Below are 17,500 nucleotides of genomic sequence, written 5' to 3'. Positions count from 1 at the left end.
TATATATTAAGAAAGCATTTTTAGATATTTCGAATGGCACTTGAGGGGGGGGGGGGGCATACTGAGTCTGATTCGTTTCCTTGCTGTTGTACAGCTTACACTTACAAAAATTAAATGTCTCATATACATCCATACTTTAGCCATTGTATTGCATGTAATCGTAATAGTAATTGCAAGCAGAAGTCGGTACCTTCATAAGAATACATATCACTAATTATCTATCAACATAGTTACTAATGGTAATATTTCATACATTACTCAGTAACACTTAACATTAATCAACTATTTGAACTATGTTCATGTTGACAAATGTAGAAAAGGTATGAATGGGAATGAATATCTTCTTGTATTGTGAAAATATTCATTATCATTCATACTTTTTCTACATAGTTACTGGTTATTTAAAACGTGATATCACACTACTTAATGTAGTTTTTATTAGTAATTATACAGTCTAATGTTAGAATTTTGATGTTAATATTTATTACATGAATATTACTTCAATATACAATTACACAGTAGAAATACACGGGTGATAAAAAGATATATATACTACGAAATGCGAATGGAAAGGTAGTGGGTTCAACTGAAATTTAGACATCAAAATATTCAGACGAACTTAATAGTATAGATCCGTCTAACAATGTTCAATAAAGCTTTAAAAAACACACTAAAAATAAAAATATCACCAAACACCAAAACGAAAATTGATATAAGCAACTGTGATATAAATGTAGGAAACAAATCCCACTGAAAATTGGGTTATCGTCTGCACGCCATCTATTGAGAGATTTTGACACTAACAACACGTGTAGTAAACATTGTAAACAGAAATAAAAAGTGGAGTTTTGTACCATCATATTTTTCTTCTTTGTAAGTATTTCTCGTGTATTCTAATATAAATTATATTTGTTTATGATGAATTCACTTATCTGTGTCGGTATGTGGTCGTGAATTAATATGTATTAAAGTTAATAGGTTGATTAGTCGGCTTAAAGTTTAATGAAAGAACGTATCATATGTTTTCATTATATGATTATTTTTCTGATTATAAACCGGTTATTTAGTTAGTTTATTACGATAATGTTGCTTCACATCATTATGTTTTTATATTTTAGAGGTCGTTTGTATTTTATCTTTGGGAAAAATGTTAGAGAGGATCGGCCCAATGACCCGGCCACTCTGGTATTTTTATATTTACTATTATATTTGATAATTCTGTGACATTTACGATTGTCCTGGATGTAGTTTTGGTAATGTTTAATTTTTTAAAAAAAATCTTCCAACCTTTGTTATTATTCCTTGTTTCAGTTATTTATGGTGTAGTATGTGTGAATCTCCCTGTTTTTTTTTTTTTTTTTTTTTTCATTGCAAAATTTTTGGTGAAGCTGTGGCTGTGTTTACCATAATGTAATGCGAGGTCTATTGGCCGTTTTTTACGGGAGTTCCAGCCGCGTGTGCGCAGTGTGGAATTCTCAAACCCTGCCCAGGAAAATGAAGAATCCTCCACATATTCACAGCAGGAGAGAGCGTCAGACAGACTTGGCATTGGGTGCTCCCCTGTGTTGGTTGGTCGCTCTACCTTGCTGTGGAGTGAGAATTCCACACTGCGCACACGTGACTGTAAAAATAGTCACGAGGCGATGCATTACAGTACCATAAATATAGGTGAAAGCTTTAGTAATTGTTATTGAATGCCTTCACTCCCTTTTGACAAAATCCCTATTACTCCAGACCCGCACCTTACTGCTGTATTTCCCTATCAGGGGCTCCACCCCTCAACCCCCACCTGATTGCTGTGGACTTACTTTTCATGGCATTTGTTGCAACCTATTTTCTTTCTTTCTGATGTTATTCTTAGCCTGCATAGATTATTTTCTGTACCATTGAGTGTATTTTTCTCCTTTTCTTGAAGATGGTGTCATTATATTTTCCTGTAAATGCATACTAAAGTATTTTGTGGTTCACAACTATCTTATCTACTTGAGAAGGAAATACCATAGATGAAAAGTATCTTAATATCTGTCAAGCTATCTATTACAGGCAGGAAACCCTTCCCCCTCCCCATACTCCATAATCAAAGTTACTAGGGTAATAATGAGGTCAAATTTGTAAGAAATGCACAAAGTAGGTCCACCCCCAAAAGAGATACAGCTGCTCCATCCCCTGCCCTGGAAATACAAAGAATCCTCCATATATTTATAGCACGATGGAATGTAGGACCAATCACAGGGAGTCAAAACATACACAAAATTTATAATGGCCTGTGTTCCCGGGCAGGGGTTGGTGGTTAGCAGCCCCCTTAAGGAAGTGACCTTCATCTCATATATGTGCTGTACAGCTCATTTATCTTTATATATTGCCCAGCAATTTCCCTGCTATCCATTACACCCTCCCCTACTATTAGTACAGAAATTGTTCGGTAGGGGGGGGGGGGCCTCAGTGGCAAAATCCCTATTTGCACAAGAGACATATATGATGAGTAGTAGAGGTGAGAGGAACCCATCGGTACTAGTGTTGTTGTGATTAGGTGCTTGTAACCATTTAGAACCATTACCAGTTTTCACCTATGGCAACATGAATTTCACTGACAAGATTAAAAGTCTGTATGTTAGGTTTGATTAGAATGACTCTTGTGGTCATTTTCTTTTCAGTCTTCTGTTTTATGAGCTAGCAACTCCTCCCCATCCAATAGGCTTAGAGACCTGTAGGAAAGGGTAGTAATGTTCTAGAATTACTCCTTTGAATTTGTTATTGATAGATCCCTAGTAGGTGGGGAGGATATGTGGTATCAGTAGGGAATGGCAGGGCTGAATTATATGGTATTTATGTTTTTGTGTTAGGGGTGCTACCACCTGAAATGCAAAACCTCCACATCAAACAAGCAGGTCTGAGTGATGTACCTCATGAGTGATGTTACAACTCAGCTGAGGTAGAGACTCAACATAATAGTATTAAACATCCATTACTTTGTTTGCAGTCTCAACTTATGGGAGTGTTTGGACATTCATGTTGGAATTATTTATGAATTCTCTTGGACAATTAAAGTAGAGGTCCATTGATACCAAATTTGATGGATTTTAAGATGCTGACCTATTCTAGAAATTAACCCAGACTTCTAATTCACATGCCATACTGTGTGCAGTGCAATAATAGTTACAGCTGCATCCCATCTGAACTGCTGCAGATAACTGAACTTCACAATGATCCAATTAATAAGTAACATGAAGCTGTCTTTGCATGTGATTGCCAAGCAGTGTAAGAGTAGCTTACATTGGCTATTGTCCCTTGAAAAATTAAATGTCCAGGAATTCTTTTTTTCCCAATAAATGGATCTTTTTCTAAATTAGTTGTACCAGTTTGAACAGAAAGCCAGTTATCAATTTATTACCAAAGAAGGATCAAAAGATCTATTGCAGGTACCTTATTTTTTTTATCAGGTAACCTATTTTTAGTTGAACTAGTCTTTTATTTGACAATAAGTTGCTTGTAAGATCTACAAGCTTTTTCGTGCTAGAACATATGTGGCAGTGATTTATTGGAGGTATTGGCCTATGCCAGAGCATTCAGAGTAACTGCTGAGGATAGGATCCATGTATAATTTACAACAGAGTTTCACAGGACAGATCTTTATGCTATATCCCACAAGATTAATGCCATCATTGAAAATGATTCACAAGCATCTGTTAATGCAGTGTAAATGTACAGACTTGGGCTTATTGATGATAACACAGTCTACTATAGTTATAGGCTAAAAGATATAAGGCAATTGCACTTACCTTAATTTTATGCCAAGCATTGAAAAAATGCTGTACCATTATGTGTAAACACTGAGATTGAGTCTGTGTTGGAGACCTCTCGCAAAATGTATGTGGTTTTCACCATTGCACTAATTAACACAAAAAGTTTTATCTGCTTGTCACAGAATGTGTGCATGGTCCAGTTCACCATAATCATAAGAGGCCTTTAGAAACTGGTCAGAGTTTTCTTGTAACTTTTTTTCATTATGAATGAGGCAAACATAGTGTCCAGTAATGTGTGTGGTACTGTTTGGCAAGTTTCTGTCAGCCACACTCATGATACCATCCCTCATACCTTCACTCCCATGTCCAGTCATATTTTCTTACCTCTTTGTTCTTGTGAATGAAATTAGTGAGTGTGAGGTAGTCATCCTGATGTTGAGCAGCACATTTCATCCAGCCAAGCCTTAGATCTTTTCCTCATCCAACAATCACCCTCCACATGCCATACTATTATATAACAGAAGTACTTCTTGGTATATCATTGTCTTCTTACTGTATATTTGTTTAGATACTTGTGGATATATCTAAATATACATTTTGTTGCTTTATGTGGTAAAAGAATTATTTTGTATGTATTTTATTTACATAGTCATTGCAATCTCTCCCCAATACATGGTGGATAACTGTGATAAATTTTTTAACCTTACATGCTGCTAACTGTTGTGTTTGATTAACACATGTAATTCTTCAGTACAGTACGATGCTGACCTGTAATATATAATTTATTGCTCTTAATTTATTCTTATGGTAATCCCATGTTTGTCACCAACTATGTGACCTTGAATCCTTATGCAACCTTTAGTATTAAGGTCATTGATATGACTTCCTAATTGCTGCTGCTGCTTTAATTAGTATCTGGTATGAGAGAGCATTTGTAATGTACATACTTGCTGGTAGGTCATGCATGTTTCATCTGTATAACACTGACATTCATTGTATTAGAGACATGACTATGAAATATACATTATCTGGTTCATGAAATTATGCTCAAGTGCCAAAAACCAAAATTTGCCCTGGTAAAACTTCTTATTTAATGTATACAATTGTGAGTGTTACTATAGGTCCATTTCTTGCCATTATTTGTTATTTTTCTGTATCTGTGAACAATTCTCAATGTTATTGAGAGAATAAACATAAAAAAGAAGCTAATTGCACTTGGGATTGACCCTATGGATCTGGATGCTTCTCTGCTTACAGGTGGCCCAAAATACAGGCATTAGACTTACTGATAGGTGGCTTTTTGGCTGGGCACACAGGAACACTCATGTGCGGTGACAAGAATCCATGCCTGACCTTTGCAATGTAGTCTTGATAGCCAGGAATCTTGCTTAGCAGTAGAGTGATAATAGTATTGATGGTTATTCATGCATTGATATGGATAGACAAATGGTTGAGTGGATATATTTTTGTGTGTGTGCATGTGTACGCATGCGTGCGCATGCACATGTATGAATATGTACATGCATTTGTGTTTGTATGTGCACACCTGTCTCTTTCTTGAATACTTACCATTATTACTCATTCTTCAATTTCTAGAGGTAAACTAGGACCACTTCAAAATGGCAAAGACAGTGAGAAGAGCGAAGAAGAAGGAAGGCTTTCAGAAGGGTGTGCATTCCATGAACCCAGACCGACCAGCAGACAAAGTAAGTCCTGCATTCTTTAGAAAGATAACAGTACATATTCTAAGGTGTCGGGGATAGAGAGACTGGGAGGGAGCAAGAATGGAAGAGAGAAAAAAATGAGTAGGAGAAATAGATAAGGAGAGGTTCCTGTAAAATTTTAATGAAACTTTTTTCAGTATTTGTATTTTCTCTATTTATTTTAGGGAGACTAATGTACTTCAGTTCTTTAACTTATTTGTATATTTTTTAGAACTTGTCACTAGAACAGATCTATTAAACTATAATTCATTTTATGTGCTAAGTTGTCTCCAACTGTTTTGTACTTAATTAGATGATAACAAAAATGTTAATAAAGAGTTCCACTTTTCTTTTTCCTTCACCGCTCCCTATCTTTCTTCATAAACCTGTTACCTTCTTCACATTTTCCATTTTCCTTCACACACCAGGTAAAGCTAAATGGCGCACCCCATGCAAGAGACAGAAGCACAATCAAACGGCTTAGAATGTACCGAAGCGGCAAGGCCAGGTACAACAGGAAAGGTCACTTGGTCCAGGCAGCAGCTTTTCAGAACAAAGTGGCCCCAGGTTTGTATAGAGGGATTGCTATATTTTCTTTTTCTATGAGGAATGTGGATTTAGGTAGTATTCTTGATAACGATGCATGTTTATGTTTATTTCTGTATTGATAAGGGATAAGTGTTTTTTGTGATTGGGAAATTTATTTCAGTTCAGAACCATAATCAAAATAGCATTAGTTATAATTTTACTCATAATGCTTTTAATTGCTCCACCCAACCACAGGAACACAAGCCCGTGTGGAGCCTAACCAGAAGTGGTTCGGCAACACAAAGGTCATTGGCCAGCAGTCCCTTCAGAAGTTCCAGGAAGAGATGGGGAAGGTTATGAGGGATCCTTACCAGGTATCAAAGCAGTTTTGTTTTTCTTATTTGTAGGATAGGCTCTTCTTATTCTCTTGAGTCGTTCTCTTCTGTCTGTCCTTTTTCTTTCCTTCCTCATTTTTATATATATTTGGTTTCGTTTGTTTTGTCATATTTAATGTTCTTTAATGTAATGAATTGAAGGAGGCTATTGTACACCTATTTACTTATTAGAAGGGCTATGGGATCCTGCATTTTTATCTTGTTTTGATTATTGAATTGATTGTCCGATTTCAGCCCATGTAACTTCTTGATTTTGTGTAAGACATTATAGCAGAAGTGGAAGATGGGTTGTAAAATGTTGTTTCTTTGGCTGTGTATTTACGTCATATTACATGTGTTTTTACGAAATATAAACTTTTAGTTTCTATATAGTTGAAATCACAAATGGTCAGCCAACTTATTTCAAACAGTTTTATGTATAATTAAAGGTAGTTGGTATTCATAACATCCTGTGACGGAGTACAGACAGTAAAGTTCTAGGTAAGGATAACTCAGTTTCTGCAAAATTATCAAAAACATTGCCTTCTGTGTACAACAGGTGATTATGCGTAAGACAACCCTGCCCATATCCCTGCTCGACGAGAAGGCCAAGAATGCACGTGTTCACATCTTGGACACTGAGCCTTACGAGTCAGTGTTTGGAAGTAAGAAGACGAGGAAAAAGCCTAGTTTTAAGGTAAGGTTTGGATTTGTTAAATTTTCTGTCGTGTGCATTATTTTATATATATATATATATATATATATATATATATATATATATATATATATATATATATATATATATATATATATATATATATAATGAACCTAGCCACTGAGTGTGCAAATCAGCCCAAGTTAGTGCTGGTCTCAAAACTGGGTAAATAGAGAGGGTTGGTGTCAGAAAGGGCATCTGGCAATAAAAAATATCTGTCATAACCTGATCAAGGTAACTCCATATAAAAATGGGACTAAGCTACAGAAAAAGGATATGCATGGTGCTTGTGTGCATGCGTGCATGCATGCGTGTGTGTATGTGTATGTATATGTATATATATGAAAGATGGAATAATGCAATGCCGCATTGATATTGATAAATAACAACCCTCCCTGACCAAGACTCGAACCTAGGTCATTCTGGGTATGAAACCGGAGGCCAGGTAGGTAATGTCTATGGAGCTAGTAAGATCTTAGTTGCACACTCCTTTTAGTGGGTCGTGTGACATGGTTGGTTTAGCACTGGCCTCCGGTTTCATACCCGGAGTGACCTAGGTTCGAGTCCTAGTCAGGGAGGGTTGTTTTTTATCAATATCAGTGCGGCATTGCATTATTCCATCTTTCATAAATATACCTCAGTACATCTGACTTAGGATTTGAATTGCTTAATCAATTTCCACCGAGTGCCCACAGGGAGTGAGCGTGAAACTTCGCTATCATTACTCAAGTATGGGTAGATAGGTAATGTCTATGGAGCTAATAAGATCCTAGTTGCACACTCCTTTTTGTGGGTCATGTGATATGGTTGGTTTGGCATTGGCCTCCGGTTTCATATCCGGAGGGACCTAGGTTCGAGTCCTGGTCATGGAGGGTTGTTATTTATGTATATATGCGCGTGTGCGACACACACACACATACACACACACACACACACACACACACACACACACACACACACACACACACACACACACACACACACACACACACACACACACACACACACACACACACACACACACACACACACACACACACACACACACACACACACCTCTACCTTATCTTGGTGTTCCTTGGCTCCTCCACTTTTCACCCCTTTCTGCTGCTTCTTGCGCCATACACTCCCGCTCAATTGTGTATGTCTCTTCTTCTCTAATTTCTCTCCCTCCCTCTTCTGTCAGATTGTCATGCAGGAACTATTCATTTACTAATATATATCACAGATGTCTAAACTGTATGGCACAGCTAAAGTCAACATTATGATGGGAGCATAGTACAGTCACCCCACCAGATAATGCTCTTGTCATTTTCTGTAACTGTTATATGAAATACAATTTCAATGTGAATATGTCAGAAAGAGGAGTATTGAAAATAAGAAATAAAATTTTAGAATGTTAATTTTGAGTTCAGTTTTTTATATTTTATGAGAAAATTTTGAAGGCTTAGAATGAGTTTCTTTGATTTTTCATTGTATTTAGAATTCTAGTGAAGTATCATTAGGGGAAGCATTGTAGCATTAATCAGGGTAAGTATCATATAACAGTAAGCCATAGTAGTGGGTATACCCTTTTTCTTGCTGTATATTACATTCATTATGTAGAGTCCAACAGTATTGATAAAGTATAAATCCAGCTTCTTGTACAATTCTTTCAGATAGAGAACTTTGCAGACTTTGCCAAAAAAGCTGATGATATGCTGGAAAATTATGATGAGGAGAAGGATGGTGATCTTGTGCGAGAGGAGCCAGACAGTCACGACTTGCCACCAGAATGGTTCATGAAGGTAAGTGTCACACCTAAAATCTAGGCTTTACAGATCTTTTATGTTTTATATTTGACATTTCTGTATCATGTACTTCGTGTTGCTATTTTTGGGTGAACCATTTTCAGTACTTTTTGGGTTTTCAGTTATTTACATTTTGTATGTTAATTTCTCTAATACTTTTCTTCATTTAGGCTGGCCAAAGTAAGCGTATTTGGAATGAGCTGTACAAGGTGATCGACTCTTCAGATGTAGTGATACAGGTTCTGGATGCTCGAGACCCAATGGGTACAAGGTCCAAACTGATTGAGAAATACATGAGAACGGAGAAACCTCATAAACACTTAGTGTTTGTGTTGAATAAGGTGAGTAATTTGAAATTGATACTTTTAGCTGTGAAAGCAGTTGTGCATATTCATGCAGATAGGGATGCAAGCAGGCAGGGAAATGAAATAAGATTAACCCTGGGTGCTTTGCTGACTGCATGTGGCTTCTAGGCAGGGTGCACATGAACACACATGGATGGTGTCAAGACTCCTTGCCTCTTTTTTGTAATGTTGTGATATCTTTTTGAGCATAAGCATATTTAGCTTATTTGCCATTTGATTTGGTATATTGATATGGTAATAGACTACTTTCCTTACACAGACTCCATATCATTTCCCTAGATTGACCACAAATCTGTGGAATATTAGTGACAATAAGTAACATTTTTTAATGTAATGTAATGTAACTTGAGCTGCTGGTCACAATGGGCAAGAATAGGATCCTTAGCATGGAAATGGTATCCTCCCTGGAGCTGGTGCTCTTCCAGTCGTGGCTTACATTCCATGCTTGCTTATAGATGGAAATAATGCAAAACCCCTTCCCAAATGTCCACTGAGTCTGATCACCCTCCAAGAGCTTTGTGCACTCATGGCAACTCATTCCGGTCACCCCAGCCTTTAGCCAAAATTCTCATGATAAAAAGTTTCCGTCACACAGACCCCCAGCCAGATTTTTCCACATTGTCATCTGGATCATTGGGGTGAAGCTGCCATTTAGTATTTTTGTGATCTGGAGAAAATGAAGTTTTAACAAAACAGTAGAAAATATGGAGCACTATCTTATTGATTAATAAAACAAAAAAGTTAATATTTACAGCTGTATGCTTAAAAAAGACTTCAGACCACATCAGTCTGCTTAGACTTCTGATACCACATTTGTGGCTGACAATTTTTACACGAGCTAAATATTCCACATTGGAGCAAAATGTGGCAGGTTAAAAGTCAATCCACAGTACTTTCAGAAGCAAATAAAGAGAAAAATCTAAACAAAATATTCTTATTTTATATAAAAGACACCAATATGAAGTTATGATAATACTTACTTATGAAACCTTTCTTTAGTAGGATGATTTGTTACATGAAATATGTTTTTTATCAAAATAATTTCTCAGGAAATTTATGGACAAGCTCTGCATGAAGATGTGTATTTCACTTTTTATCCTGAATACTAATTAAATATTTTGGTTATTGAAAATAACTCAGTACATTCTTCAAGAAGTAATAAAATGACAGCAGAGAATGTGATGTCTATGAAGATGCATTTTTAGGGCACCAGTAACTTCACTGTTTTGAGATGGCCCAACTGAATTCTTAGGGTGAAATAGCTTAATTTGACTATAGCACAATATATCCTTGTTCAAAATATATGCATTTCAAGCGATATAGGAAGCTGCCAGTATGAACTGTTCTTAATCATCATGCCATTGTGAAATACACATGTGTAGCACAAAACTGTATACTTACTGTAAAAAAAAATAATATCCACATATGAAATATCTAGGGACCACTAATCACATTTAAGCCATTAGCATTTTGTTGAATAATCATCCACTGCCATATTTTTGGATAGATTCATATGCTTGACAGTCATAGGTAAGTTGTCAAAAACTGGCTAGTTTTCCACCTTCTGGCATAGTAATAATTTCCTTGCAATCCTTTTATCATGTGCATTTTATTTATTTATTGAAAATTTTCTTCTGTTACCGTTACCGTTACATATACTGTTTAACTGCATTATATAATATGCTTTATTATTTTATGGCCTCTGATTATCAGGTGTTGTATATTCATAGCCTGCCTATGCTTCTTAGGCAATCTATTAATATTTGGTCTTTTTTCAGTTCTAATGTGAGGTAATTTTAACATAGGTGTGAAATATATATCTTCTGGTGTGTAAAATTAACTCTTTGCCGACGGGCATGGGATGTACGTATATGCCATGCCCACTGTGAGTTTACTTGTTTAATTGTTTTTACACAGAGATGGCTACTCTTGTACTAAGTCACCAATGAGCCAGTTACGAGTACTGCCTGTCTCACCCGTTCATTCTTTTCGTTGATTTTTGAAAATATTTTATGCTATCTTATTTTGCTGTTACTAATGTTTATAACATCATATTAATTCTAATGTTTACAATAAAAATAACAACATCAATATTCATAGCACTAGTAAACAATTTGTTTTTCCCGCCAATACAAGGAAAGGTGAAATCAGGTAAGGTCACAAGATCTACTAATTGACTCCTTTATGGCTAAGCACTAGCAGAGCCATCTATGTGCAGAGACATTTCACAAAAATATAAAAAATGAGCACAGCATTTTCCTCATTTTTTATTCATTTTCCCCGTCGGCATTGGGTTAAATATCAAGGGCCAGAATTTGCCTTTGGTTACTTTGAAATATTAAGCTATGGGTGAAGACAGGGCACAGACTCTGCATTTCCTAAGGGTTTAATAAAAACATTAAAGTTCTAGGTACTATTTCTCCTAGATAAAGAGAGAATTGGCTTCTGGTTAAAAAGAAAGTCATTATCTATTATATTTATAGTTGGAACAGGGAGATGTAGAGAGAGGATGGTAAAGTCTGCTGATAGGTAAGTTACAGATAAATCAGGAATCCCCTTTTATCTCATGCTTTGCCCAAACTAGGATACAATTAGGTCTTCAAAAGAAAAGAAATACGTAAATTTGAGTTTTCTTTTTTCTCATAATGTAAAGGTTGACTTGGTACCAGTATGGGTGACCCAGAAGTGGGTAGCCATCCTCAGCCAAGAGTATCCATCCCTAGCCTTCCACTCCTCCATCACAAATCCTTACGGCAAAGGCGCCCTCATCAACCTCCTGCGACAGTTTGGGAAGCTGCACGAGGACAAGAAGCAGATCAGCGTGGGCATGATTGGTTATCCCAACGTAGGGAAAAGCTCAATTATTAACTCACTGAAGGCTAAGAAGGTACTTTTTCTTTTCATTTTGTTTTTCTTTTAAGTGATATTTGATACTGATGATGACACAGAAATGACATTGCACTTTATTTTTTCTTCCTCACTTCTCCTTTTAATCTGAGAAAATGAGTTTGAAAAAAATGTATAATTTTTTTTTCATTTCAGGTTTGCAATGTTGCTCCCATTGCCGGAGAAACAAAAGTGTGGCAGTATATTTCACTGATGCGCAAAATATACCTCGTTGACTGTCCTGGTGTGGTTCCTCCTTCCCACGAGACTCCGACTGACATGGTATTAAAAGGAACTGTCAGAACTGAATACCTCAAGGATCCATTTGATTACATTCCTCCTATATTAGAACGAGTGAAGAGGGAATACATCTCTAAGACTTATGATGTGAGTAATGTATTGTGTGTTTCAGAACTAATGTAAATTTAATTGATTATATGCAGAGGGTATGACTGAGAAAAATTGATAGAGTGAGTGAGTTTGAGACACATACATAAGATAATTTTTTGTACTAAATCACGTTCATGGTTCTTAATGAAAAATTGAATATAGATCAAAGTTTTACCTTGTAACACAAAAGAGCCATTTCCTAAAATCTTTATTTGGATATGTCTGTGTGAAGAAAAAGCATTGTGAGATTATGCATTACCACTCAGTAATAATTTTTATATGATGTAATTGACCAATATTACACTTGTCTGATAGAAAGCAAACCTTATTTCAGATTCATGAATGGGCCACTCCAGAAGAGCTCATTGAGAAGGTGGCAAGACGATCTGGGAAACTGTTAAAGGGGGGCGAACCTGACATAAACACGGTGTCCAAAATGATTCTGAATGACTGGCAGCGTGGCAAAATTCCATACTTTGTACCCCCCCCTGGCCATGACTCATCCACATTCACCAAGCTCAAAGAAGAAGAAAATATTGAAATGGCCAAGATGATCAAACAAAGACAGGAGGAGGAGGAGGCAGCAGAGAAGGCTGCAGAGTTAGCAAATGCTCCTGTTGTTCTTCAGGACTTCAGCAAAATTAAGCTTACCCTCGAGTACTCCGGTGAAGATGTGAAAGACTTGGAAGATAATAACATGGAGATCCCAGATTATGATGAGGAAATTGAGGAAGAAGGAGAGGAAGGTGATAACATCAAAGTTGAGATTGCTTCAGATACAGTTGAAACCAGTGAAGATAAGGGAAATCAAGGGACCAGTGATACACCTGCTGAAGATGTTGAAGTGAAGAGTGAAAGTGAAAGCCTTCCAGATGGAGAAGAAAAGAGCATGGAGTCCAATGAAGAGGAAGAGGAAGAAATGGAGGGTGTAGACCAGCTCTCTAGTGATGAAGAAGAGAAAACAGAGAAAGTCAGCACACCTGCTGGCTCCTTCACAGTAACAAGCAACAGGAAACTGAGGAGGAAGAAGAAACATGTGGATGATGAAGGCAGAGTCCTTCACATTTGCCAGATGACCTCAAAACAGAGGAGAAGACTGGAGCGAGAAAATAAGAGGAAGAAGGTTGGCAGCAATTTCTATGAAGTAACTAATGTGAAGAACAAGAACAGGGACAAGGCAATTCCACTTGCCATGAATGTGCGACGTAAGAAACCCAAGAAGATAATAAGGAAGTAATTGGAGAATCATAAATAAAAATCATTTATTTTATTTTGTGTCATTTTTATCATTCAATATTCCATAGAGATACACTGAAAAGTGGCTTTATTTACATAAAATATTCAGAACTGTACACATTTACATATATTTACAATTTACACGTGCATAGCTGAAACATTACTTTCAGCAGTGGGAGAAAAAGCCAGAAAATTTTTAAAAGTTTGCATCAATTATTAAACTTTCTGGTTCACTTGAGATCATAAATCATTTGGCATCTGATATCAAAACCAAACTTTGATTATAAATGCAGCCAATTTTTACACACAAAATGCTTGAGAGACAAAATGTATTTCTTCAAATGATTGTTACAAAAGAAAATATGTGCTTCCTACACTAATTCAGAGTGAAGTCATGTATCCTCTAGATGTGCTTATGTGAGTCTGCATACATGTAATGCTCTAGTGAGGTGTGTATACATATATTATAAATCATGGCAATCATTCCCTCTGGAATTTATCTGATCATCATTTCCTGACAACTAAGCCAGATGTCGTAACTTGTAGTCCAGGCAATTTAGATAACCAATGCAGGTTTATATAGGAAAACAACTGTTCTTGTAAATTACCATTCAAAAATATTAAAAGAAACCCAAAATGTCTGTTGAAACCTGGGAAAGCATTACACTTTCTTAAGTCTTAAATAATTTACTTTTAATTTAAAGGTATTATCATTACTTTCCCCTCATATTCCTCCAAATTTATGGAGGAAATAAAATTGAAAATGCTGCTGCTGTTTCTGAGTAAAGATATGAAGAAAATAAGAGTTTAAAATCAAAACATAAAATATAGTACAATCATCACAAGACAAAGTCAATAAATAGTTTTCCAATTCTTATGGATATCACATGCACATTTTACACTAAAAGTAATGTCTACACAGTATTTCAATTCCACAGAGTAATAAATGTAATCAAGTACAGAAATGCTGGCTTCTATCACAGTGAACCAAACATCATTAGTACTTAATAATGTGACTTAGACACAATATTGTCTTATATACTGCTGGCAGTGACTGTAAAGACGGCAGTGGCTCATACCCACCTTAAAGGTTAACGCGTTAGAGGTACAACCTTAAGCTACTGTGCATTGTAGAAGACATTTCAAAGCATTTGGTATCTAAAAGTAAAAGTACTGAGAAATTAAGAGGTTGTGCAAGAAGCTAGGATTATGAACACAGTCCTATGGTATGCATGTGAGCAAATACAGAAACTGAATATATTCACATTACATATATCTTTGGATCATCACAGACATAGACTCACATTCTAAAAAACAAGAAAAGAAAATTGAAACGAGGAATGAGGACATTCATCACTTATGATAAACAAATGAGTCAGAGAGAAAAAAAAAAAAAAAGGATAAAAGTGCACCTTAGCACTGCAGTAGAAAATACCAAAAGGCACAAGGTGATCTAAAGCTACCGTGTGCCACACTGGACAGCAGGCAATGACTTGGACGACTTCACTGCTGTCCGGTCCTGTCTAGTCATATGACAGTCTCTGAGTTGACACCAAACATGTATGGTGGAGGTTTTTCCCTCTCGGATCTCATTGTACCAGTACTACTGTAAACAGAACTACGAATGGAGCCTAAAGTTCCTGTAGGATTTACATGTCCATTTGGCTGCATCATGGATCGATTGGATCGGTGGTGATTAGATCCACCAATCATACCAGCTGTCAATGTCTGAACAGGTGGCCTGCCATATGGATTGGGGTTAATTGAGGGCCTTTGACCATGGTAATTGGAATATGAGGAATGGACAGAGGGTGGCCGTTCCATAGGGTCTTGGCCTGGGGGTGAACTGTTCATAGAGTAAGTGGAATTTGGCCTGGAGTGGACATACATAGGGTTGGAATGACCCTGCCGTCCCCCAGTGGGAGGCCTTGAACCAGGCGCTGGGTGATACGAGTCAGTGCTTGTGGAAGACTCATTAGCCTTGTCCATGAGTCTATTCACAGGGTTAAGATACTGATGTCTTCGGGAGCGCTGGGATCCCCTTCCTTGCGTACTGCGAGTTTGTGACCGGCCAGAGGCTCGGTGTCGGCTCTGGCGCTTAACTCGTCGGGGAGTCATAGGTTGTTGATATGGGCCCTCTTCAAGCCCTAAGTCTGGAGACTCACTACCTTCACGCTGGGGGCTGCAAGGAAAATCAAATATGTTAGTGACAATATTTCAAGACAAGCCATATGTAAGAGAATAAAGTCGAGTTAAAAAAATCAAAAGACTGCCAATACGTACACAGACATGATTTAAACAAAATAAAAAATAAGACATTACTTTCACAAAACACTGATAATATGAAAGGGAATGCCCCTACCAGCATTACTCAAGGATATATCTTTCAAGATTATATCTAATCAGAAGTCTTGGAAGGAAGAATCAATATCCATTTCAGAAGTTTTATGTAATGTATACCATTTTCTGTAGTGTGAAATGTCTTACCTATATTCAACTGAATAAATTGAAGTTGGTCTGCTCTTAGCTTTGCCTAGAAAAGAAGGAAAGTTTATTAGCAACCTACAAAAGAAAATGGCTTACACGCAAATGTACATTTAATAATACAATAAACAGAGATAGATTACTTCATCTCACATACTTATAAACAGTTGAACTTTGTGTAATAATAATGTATGTTCTAGAAAAGTGTAAGTGAATATCACAATACAGCGGGAAAATATTTTTCAACTTGACATTTCTGTGTTCCTACATCTCCCTGCTTCCCTCTCTCTTTCTCTTTTGTTCAAGGGATGGGGATAACATTACTTTAGATCCTGTGAATTATATAAACTAGCCTCTTACACATTTTTATTTTATAGAAAAAAATACTAAGTAACAGTAATGGGTCTCATGATCAAAATTAAACAAATACTCCATTACTAATACTTACATAATCTTACATAACCAAAAATTTAAAGTAAAAGAAATGAAAAGATACAAAATCAAGAGCCAAAATCACATGTAAGCCAAAATTTGCCATGGAAATCTATGTAAATACTTTTTAACTAAATAAAAAAACTTAACAAACTAAAGAAAACAGCAACCAAACAATAACACTGCCCTATCAGACAAGCATAGCATTCTTTTAACTACATTTGTGAAGTGCCTAAAGCTGTGATTTATAGGTGGAGTAAAGGGTAAGAGAGAGGAGTGTCTTTGGTGCAAAATAATCTTCATTAGTGTGTGCTTCATTGGTCCAGATGCTGCTCCAGAGAGGCATTTTATTTATTTTATTTTTTTTTTTTTTTCTGAACTGATTCACACTGATTCAGATGTATATACCATTATCTCTCTTTTTTCAGCATGGATCAATAAATTTTCACACCACAAGGAGATTCTTTTTCCAAGGCTAATAACTTTAGCCCCAACCCCCTCCCCTGTTGTCAGTTTAAGAGAGGTCTTAATGACTTACAACCCTCTGCATAATTTAGTGAAAATCACTTATTAGGCAAGAAAAGCCTTCCTCCCATTAAACTGTCTCAAATAAATAACATTTCTGATATGTATCAGTACCAATTTCTTCAGCCCTTTTCTAGCTACATCATTAGTATATGAGAAAAACACATCAAAGTTACACCAGTTATAAAAAAAAAAGTCATGATTTCTAAGTCAGGAGCAAAGAACACACTAATAGCTATATTATCATATCTTCTCTCTCAATGTACACAAAAAAATCGCATAAGGAACCTTCAAAGTCACCACAACACTCTGCCAGGATGCACAAAGCC

The 17,500-nt window shown here is 36.4% G+C and overlaps 2 protein-coding genes across 2 annotated transcripts in view; one reads left to right on the top strand and one right to left on the bottom strand.

Annotated features, from left to right (window-relative positions):
- The first annotated feature begins 759 nt into the window (after positions 1-759).
- LOC119575397 (nucleolar GTP-binding protein 2-like) lies at positions 760-13,764 on the top strand. The gene is made up of 10 exons (XM_037922986.1): positions 760-873; positions 5,340-5,449; positions 5,875-6,013; positions 6,230-6,348; positions 6,908-7,045; positions 8,722-8,850; positions 9,024-9,194; positions 11,872-12,105; positions 12,261-12,491; positions 12,829-13,764. The coding sequence occupies exons 2-10, from the start codon at positions 5,363-5,365 to the stop codon at positions 13,729-13,731; spliced, it is 2,151 nt and encodes a 716-aa protein (XP_037778914.1). The 5' UTR covers positions 760-873; positions 5,340-5,362; the 3' UTR covers positions 13,732-13,764.
- The window catches only part of LOC119575683 (sodium/potassium-transporting ATPase subunit beta-1-interacting protein-like), a 4,919-nt gene continuing 1,160 nt past the window's right edge, over positions 13,742-17,500 (bottom strand). Inside the window, exons 3-4 of the mRNA XM_037923309.1 lie at positions 16,218-16,263; positions 13,742-15,912 (exon numbers count right to left, since the gene is read on the bottom strand). Of these exons, the coding sequence (XP_037779237.1) occupies positions 15,258-15,912; positions 16,218-16,263 (701 nt within the window). The 3' untranslated portion in view covers positions 13,742-15,257. The remainder of the gene's footprint in view (positions 15,913-16,217; positions 16,264-17,500) is intronic.

Source organism: Penaeus monodon, chromosome 7 (genome assembly GCF_015228065.2).
Source record: "Penaeus monodon isolate SGIC_2016 chromosome 7, NSTDA_Pmon_1, whole genome shotgun sequence".
NCBI lineage: Eukaryota > Metazoa > Arthropoda > Malacostraca > Decapoda > Penaeidae > Penaeus > Penaeus monodon.
This window is presented reverse-complemented; position numbering and strand designations above follow the sequence as displayed.